This window comes from Helicoverpa zea, chromosome 6, assembly GCF_022581195.2.
Source record: "Helicoverpa zea isolate HzStark_Cry1AcR chromosome 6, ilHelZeax1.1, whole genome shotgun sequence".
Taxonomy (NCBI): Eukaryota; Metazoa; Arthropoda; class Insecta; order Lepidoptera; family Noctuidae; genus Helicoverpa; species Helicoverpa zea.
The window spans coordinates 2505700-2514861 of record NC_061457.1 but is presented as its reverse complement, the minus strand read 5'-3'; the positions used below and the strand labels follow the sequence as shown (position 1 = coordinate 2514861).

General features: G+C 32.1%; 1 protein-coding gene across 2 annotated transcripts in view; it reads right to left on the bottom strand.

The window, feature by feature from the left end:
* Positions 1 to 1387: 1387 nt before the first annotated feature.
* Positions 1388 to 9162, bottom strand: part of LOC124630988 (phosphatidylinositol 4,5-bisphosphate 3-kinase catalytic subunit delta isoform) — a 29268-nt gene continuing 21493 nt past the window's right edge. For both annotated transcript variants that reach the window (XM_047165053.1, XM_047165052.1), the window contains one exon: positions 1388 to 9123. In XM_047165053.1, coding sequence (XP_047021009.1) covers positions 9001 to 9123 — 123 coding nt within the window. In that variant the 3' untranslated portion in view covers positions 1388 to 9000. The remainder of the gene's footprint in view (positions 9124 to 9162) is intronic.

Genomic DNA, 9162 nt, shown 5'->3' with positions numbered 1-9162 from the left:
GTCTATCGGCCATCACACTACGTTACCCACGTTTGGTTGGTCTATCTCGGCCACTATGCACTCTTTACGAACACGTGCAATCTTATTAACTTAATGATAATTACCTTTATTTACTGACAAAGGATCTTTCTTTTGTTTTGTGAGAGTATGTTAATTAAATAAGGAGTACTGAGACAATGGTTCTTCTTTATAAAAAGTTCAGTTCTAATTAATTATCTAATTTAAATAAAGCACTATCATTTACAAAAGACTAGGTACCTTATCGTGCATTTTTATAGTCCCTAATGGATTTTGGATTTTAGTGAAAAAAACACCATTGTAATTTCTTCATGACTTAGCAGGATTCTAACTTTTCATTTCAAATTGAATTCGCCCTAAGTTTTTTTTATTGTAACATTAGTTTGTTAAATTATATATTATTTTTTGTCTCTTTAACACTGTACTTAGCTATAGTTTAGTTTTGAACCCTAAAGTATTTTCTAGATATAAATACTTAAAGCTTGAACTTTGGTGCACTACACATAGCCACCAGTTCACAACTTCTAATGCGTGGCGATGGCGAATGCAGAATGAGAGCCCAAGAGAAACAAACAAATAACATTTATATAAAATTATGAGAATAATCACCTCTTTTAATGTTATTCACCACTGCACCTGGACATCACGAAAATGTTAAATAAAACCATTTATATTAGTTAGATAACGATAAAATAAGATAAGTTCTATTTTTTTTTTGGTACAAATTCATAAATGCCACTTGGCACTTACATTGGCAGATATATATTTAAATATATTTAATTAAATCAAGAGATAGGAGCTGAGTCTGTCTGTATATTTTTTTACGCGAGGCATTAGGCGTAGTGGCAGCATTTTAGTGAGACAAGTCCGGAGTTAACTGACATGGAAGTAAAACCTTTACGTACTGAAGGCAGCATTAGAGTTAAATGGCAAAACCTTTATCTACTGTAGACAGCTATCTACTTGGGATTTCTTATAGGTAGTGTTTACTGCCATGCGTAAGGAAATATTATTCATGGAAAGCTAGATATAAGAAAATGTAAATAGAAATCGTAAACAAACGTCTGTAACTCTACCTTTCCAGGCGGGCTGCACAGTGTGAAAAGCGGTCATCTGTTTTCTACTGCCGTAGATCAAATGGTACAATTATTTGCCTCACTTGTTTAAATTATTTTCTCATGAAGTGTTTTAGTTAATATTAGCCACACTTTCACACCCAATATCTTAATTTTAATTAATATTCAATTTTATCAATGATTTTTATCAATAATACTTTTACCTGGTACGGTCAAAAGGGATGATCATAGCTCGCCTTTATGACGCTGGTTATTGTGTGTAACAATGGAAAAGAGTAAATAAAACAAATAACTAAGCGTAATATAATAATTTTAATTTATTCTATAAAATGACATTTGAGATAGATGCAAATATTTTTTCAGTAAATTACTTTATACAATAAACGAATCTATTACACATTCTCGTTAGTAGTATGATTACAAAATGACACATGACAAAGGAACTATTGTATGTAGACTTGAGATGTATCGTGACCCTTAACTATAATAATGATTTAGGAATATGGCTAATTAATGTTTGTATTGTTTAATATTAAACTCGATGACAATCCTCTAACACTTATACCTTCAATAATATTTGGTGACAACTTACTGGTGATACCCGAGTTAGTTAACTGTGAAGCCGGTGAGCATCAGTATGTAACAACCAACTTATCTCCATCGTGCACTAATTCATATAAAATAAAAATCCAGACATACACGTACGTTTCACACGTACTATACAATATTCTCGTTATCACTCATAAATAAGAACACGGTAATATTTACATTGCACAAACGGAACTTGTGTAAATTAAAAACAAAAAGAGTGTGACAATGCACAATGTGAAGCGACTCGGCTCCGTCTAGATATGGCTGACACGTAAACAAAACGTCAACATTACCCAAATCTAAAGATAAACACCATGTATGCATTCCATTTATAATTTGAGAATATATTCAGCCAGTAATATATTTACTTAGTTTTCCCTTACAAACAGTTTTTCACTAAAAACTATACAAAATAGAGGTTGCTTGGAGTCGGTTCAAATGCGCAACGTAACATTACATTCATAAACTAATCGATATTTAGCACTACATAGGAAGCAATATAACTGACAAAGTACACCACTAACCGTACATAGTTATTACATAGGTATACGAGTGCCAAAACACCGAATGACAAACGAAAATAATCCTTAACCAGTACATTTTAAGACTTCTATTTCATTTGACAAATAAAAATATTTTAAGACTGTATTTATAATTAACTCTGAAAGTAAAATAAAATATGTATAGGTATCTTTTAATCAGCTGCGTTCACGATTAGTCTATTATTCGTTAATCCTACATTCTTTTGATACAGGTCGATAATGATATAAACGTATTTCAAGTAAGAAGTTATTGTTTACATCGGAATAGGATTTGTAAATGATACGAAATCAACATATTATGTGAAGCATGAAGAAACTGGTATACTTTCTAAAGAGCGAAACTTCGATTGACCCGTCCTACACATGGATTAAGTGTCACAATTTTGTATCGTAATCTAAAGGGCCGGAGTCTCAAACTGCCACGTTGATATCGAATCAGAGAATCGATATCGATTCAATGCTGGCTTTATCGATTACGGCTCCACACAACATGAATGAAAATCGAGAGAAATCGCCTATATCTTAAGTTAAATGTTATGCATATGTATCATGTATTCTATTCAATAATTCTACTGTGACTATTTTACCTATCGAATGGTCATATCATAACAAATATTATTAAGTTTAATATACTCGTTACGGGAAGCTACTGTTTCTTACGGAAGTATTTATATTTTCAAGCAAGTTTATGGCAATGAGAGGCTTATGGAACTATATTTCGGAATGAGAAAACTGAATCAATGTTTGTAAGACCCTTTTTGGCATTTTGATACTCAATTTGTAATAGCGTTTTCAACGAGTATTGATATTAAGTTGACTGGACTTAGTCGGAGATGGAAAATTATGCTATGGAATATGACTAATTTTATCATCTTCTTTTATCTGTATCTTTTATTATTTTTCTTGTATCTTGTAAATAAATAATGTGGCATTAAGACTAATGCTCGCTAGGGGCAATACACTTTTGTTCAAATATTGAAAGAAGAATATACTCGTAAACAAACAGTAGTATTACCTATCTTTTGCTAAATGTTGTGAAAAAGAAAACAAGAAAATTAAAAGTCCACTTAGATTGTCGCAGAATATACAGTAAGCCATTAAAAGTCAAACATTGAGACAGTAATCCCATCCAATTTCGTATATATGTATAACATTAACACTTGGGTTGCTTAGCGTATAATATACCTGAGCTTGACTACCTATGTACCGTATATGTATATATATATTGTATACAACCTATATAATGTAAAACTATTGCTAACTAATGTGAGAAGGCAATCAGTCTACTGTTCACGTATTGGCAGTGTTGTATGGATCATTTGAAAAAGGTACCGTTGTTACTGACTAAATAGAACACATTGAAAGCTGAAACTCCACTGCTTTGCAAAACCTACACTTTTTTTAGGACTCTGTCTATCCACGCCTAAAAAGGAAATCATACATTACAATTTAAGAGGCATCAAAAGATCCATAATAATTGCAGTTTTTGGTCACCAAAAACATCTACTTTAAATATATATAATAGTAACAAAATTAGCCGTTTTGAAGGCTAATTAGTATAATATTAGGTTGTATAATTTGTATTCCATTTTAGAAAAAGAACATCATTTGTCAAGTGTCTATTATGTCCAATATTATGTAAAATGGTAATAAATTATGCCTATTAGCATATTATTATTGGCGCCAGATTTCTATTTATTGACATAGGTGTAACTCAAATATCTTGTGGTGCAGGACACTTGATACCTTGATATTGGTGAAGCTAACTGACACATATCTGCCGAACCGTTTGTGGTTACAAACCGCAATACGAAGGCTTCAAAATTTAGACATGAATAATATTTTAAAAGATAATCAAACGGTATTAGACAGTGCAGTTTGCAAAAAATCAATAACTTTGTTTAACACCATTATCAAGTCTACAAACAGAAAATCTAATATTTTTTCTGTTCCAGTGAGTTTAAATCAACGTAAATAATAATGGCCACCAATACCAACAAACTGTTTCTGACCTAAAATCCCCGTCTCAACCACAACGTTCGTCTCACATTCCTGTTGTAGATACAATGAAATACTAGATAGTAGCACTATGTAAAACGGTACCTTGTGTTTAACGTTAATAATTGCAGCGGCATGTGAGTTTGAGTGCTTCGAAAGCATGTTTTTGTCGACAGTTTTCTGTAGCTGTACTCATAATATTTCAAGAAAATCAATTCAAAAAGTACATATTTATTTGAAATAGTAGTAGCACTTTGTATGTGTTTTTACTGGGAAGAAGTGGAGCAACAAACTCCCCAGCAAAAACAGACCAATTTTTAGATCAACGACCAGTCAATGTTGTTTTTTTTGTACACCCATGTTTCAAATAAGAGCATTTCATTGCAACTTAGTATACGACAAACTTTAAACTTGTTATTACATAATTAATATTGACTAACTTTACCACAGACTTAATTAGATTTTTTTCTAACTACATATTTGAAAAAACGTGTTCTAGAGAGAAACTGTGACAAAAACAATTGACTGTAAAAAGATTTGACGTCTGCTATCTATAACTATTGAACGGCTGTACGGTGATATGTTAATTTATGTAAAGGCAACATTTTAATTCTGTCTTTTGTGGCTTTTGAAGAAACTGTATAAAATTGAATATAACATTAGACAAATAAGGCCCTTTCTTTAAGATCATACATGTTATGAAATGATGATCTAAAAGGTTTGTATACTGTAGTAATTTCATAGCTCTGTGGGCAATATTTGACTAATGTTATAGACCATAAGCAGGCATTGTGTAAATCTGTCATTAAGCACACGCTTTTTGATGGTCCTATTGTGCGTGCCTATGCCTAGCTAAAAATGACATGAACCAAACTCGTTAAAAGAACATCTCGAAGGTTAACGAAAAAGAAGTTCGAATTTAGAAGTGTTTATAAAAAAAGTGTTTAGAAAAAGGTTTTATATGCAAGCAGTGGCCAGCATATACGGTTTGGGAGAGCATATAATATTATCTAGTTTACCCTATTACTATTGAAATGACTTATGTATAGACTAATCGTTAAAACTATGGATATTGAAGACAACTGACATGCTATATAATGTATGACTAAACTAATTATTCATTGAAAATTAGCTTATTTATTCATAAATTGTTAGCGGATTACCGATGCGAATATTTTAATGTGTATCTCATTTCTTCTTAATTTAATTGCCAGTTGTTTAATTCCGATGAAAATTTTAAATCTTGATACTTTAAAATCAATTATTTATTTATTTATTTATTGATTTCAAACTTCTGGTCTGTGTTTATTTTTTCATATTAAATTCAAGAATGTTTATTTATTAAAATATAAGAAAAAACGAGATACACAATCACCTTCATATTAGCGTTGCAATCCAGATGACCTCGTCGTATTATTAAAAAAAAATCGTAGACACCTATGAATAAAATTACGAGATCTGTGCAAACATGCAAAAACGATATACTTTTAAATAATGACCGGCCATTGTCTAAATTGCAACGTAACTAATGTGAAAGTTATGTTTCTAAGGGCCGATTTTTCAATCACCGGATAACTTATATCTAAGGAATATGTTTGACGTTTTAACAGCTTTTGTATGGGAAATGTTACACGTCCACATTTATTCAACAGATAGAAGTTAACGGATGATTGAAAAGTCAGTCCCAAAAAAAAGGTTAGTTTTTACACTCGTATTCGGCATCACCAAAACCCATAGACGTATGACAAATTCACCTAAATCATTCACAACTGCCGTGTAACAACTTAACTCTAAAGTATTATGATAAGGCATATTCATTTATAATAGTTCATATCAATCGACGTTCGAGTCGTGTATATTTTCACTAGAGCGTTCAGAGTGCTAAATGTGTCTTATTTTATTAATTTCTATACGGTTAATGTGTTTATTCTATAAGTTAACGTAGTAACTGGGAGTATCGAAACTAGTTATTGATATAACCCGGCTATTTCTACTTTGTCCTATTAATGTAAAGATTGGATTTGTTCCGTGTTATAAGTAAGAGTTTCCCGATATATTTTTATGGATGAAAAACGTAAGTGCTGCAAATTAATCGATATCGATGAATACACGACGGCTTGAGGTAGCGCGAAGTTACACAAAAAAAAAAACTTAAAAGCGAGTTCTTTTTACTCTGATTACGAATATATGACAATATAATACTGCTAAGCCTATGAATTAAATTATTTCCCAGTAGCGACAAAATTCGTTTACGATTTGTGTATCGATATTTCGATAACCTAATATATTTTAATTGTTATTCGATACACAGGGTGGATAAACGAATATTGTCGCTGTTGATCGCGGGACACGAAACGTGCAAAAATGATTGTTTCACTAATTAAATCTACGCTTAAAAATGAGAGCAATTCGCCTAATATTATGTTAGGAGGTACTCTTTTGAAATGCACGATATTCAACCCTACTTACAACTATTCCTGTCAGGTTCTTTCGAATCCAATGACTTTCCGCTTTTTACAGACCAAATTACCTATATTTCGTGCATTACAAAAGAGTCTACACTATTTTCCTTACATTTCTCATCAAGTTTCAGGATTGCGGCGGCCTTCCTATCATCTTTCCCTTTTGACAAACACTCTTACCATTAACTAGTATACGCATGCCTTAATCTACAAAGTAAAATTAAATTTTGATCCAAACTCTAACATCTAAACTAAATACAAATCCATATATTTTTTTAAAATCTAAATTTTAGATGGGTATAACCCGTCTTTTTATCTCTTGAAGGATTTCTGCTAGTCCAAACGAGAATTAATATTTTCAAGATAGAAAATCGAGCCGCTGTTAAGCAGCTTATAGTTCTAATAATAATTTAAAACGTCAAAAACTTTATACTAGACAATTATCGATCATAATTTTTCAATCTTTCCCAGTCAGTGATGACGTATTAACCTCGATTCCGAACTAAACACCTTAATAGCAAGTCCTTCCTCTAATATGCGCGTACGCAGCGCACTTATATCACAGCCAAATCTGCCGCCGCAATCCTTACTACCTTCTGGAGACCCTATATGATGACGTCATTGAAAAACTGCATAAAATTTTGATGACTACATTTTTGGAATTCCAGAAGTTCATCCATTATTTTCGTATTACCAAGTTCTGGTAATGATCATTAAAAATGATGACTTAATGACATTTCTTCACTAATCAGAAATAATGAGCGACGTGGAAATGTCGAAACCGATTTTTTTTATGAAATAGTAGTAATACATTTTTGAAGTTCATAATTCGAAGATGTAAAATTAGTACACATACCTCTTTTCGCTAATATTATAGAGTTCAAAATTAACATAAGCAGTGTATGAAAATGCGTGTGCGCAAATGTCTACTGCTAATTTCCACATTGGTCTACTAGTTATAAGTTTCAAGCAGTAACTATAGCAACTAACTATATTATGATCGTCTCTATTCCAGACTTTTTTCACCAATTTCTTAGTTTTATAATGTTTATTGTAAAGACCATCATGGTAGCTCGCGTCATTGACTTTCCATAATATCTTCAGTCTTGGACAACCTCATCCCGTTCACAGGTATGTGTTCAATTAAGTTGAAAATTTCATTATCATCGCAAGAAGTTTGTTTTGAAGTAATTAAAAAACATAACCCTTTTTGGCAGTCGGTAAAAAGATACAATTTCAGGGCAGTATTTTAAAATGAATATAACAGTTTTGAAAATAGGAAATGAGTATTCGATTGACCAATTGTATTTTCGCAGCAACTATCTTTCTTTCCTTCTAATATAGACACACTTCATTTATCTCGATGAACAAACATTAAGAACAATATTGAGTTATTATTTTATTGTATTTTTAGTGTAGTAAATAATAATTCATGTGAACGGGATTAATCCGTTAGTTCATCGGTTCATACATTTTAATATTGCAGGGCGAGTGCTGAACTCTAAACATAGATGATCATAATCGTTATATAGTGACATGTTTATTCCTGTGATACATTTTTGGCATAGACAAATGTCTAAAGCAGAATTTAAACAACCAATAGAATTCTCCGCTCAGTGGACACCTGTGAATGGGCAAAGATACTATTGGTTGTATAAAACCTTCTCCGAACCGCTTTGGTGGAGTCTGCGCCCTAGCGATTATATTGATGAAGTTAATAACACTCGCCCTTAATAGCTTGTTTGTTTAAGCGTTAACAATAATAATATACACGCTATAATTGACCTATACGTTTGTCACAGCGCTGAAAAATGATTCCGCTAAGTCAATAAGCTAACTACTATTTATTTCTTGGTGTATAAGTTGTACAACGATTTCAAATGTTACTCAAGTTCATAAGGCATGACTAACTCGTCAACTAATTACTATAGTAATTAAAAAATGATCCATTATTACACTTTGATAGCACAATCTGTTCATTAAAAACCTCGAAAAATGTATACTAACGAACGTTCGGTGAGAACTGATTAAAATGACAAGATGATTAGTATTCAATATCAATTAACTTGTAATTTCATCGCAGTTTTTATTACGTTTGCCAAATCATTCGAATTTAGACTTTGTTTTGATGGTGTTACGGCTCACTTTCGCACACACTTTTACCTCATACTGAAGCAAGTTCACCGTGTTTTATATACAGATTAGGCGAGTAGTAACTTTACATGTACGGCTAAACTACTTTTTGAGATAAAAGTGTGTGTTATAAGTTACCTAGTGACGTTTGTCAGAAAGGCGGCGGGCCGCGGGTCACTGTCAGTTGTTCTTGTCGATATTGTGAATAGCCCAGTTGAAGGAAGTCTGCCATCTATTCTTCATAGCTTCGTTGAATTTCTGTCTGAAGTGCTCTAGTGCTTTCTCTTCTGATAAGTCCATTACCTGTTGGAACGGAGAAATTTACATATTCCTTTATAATTC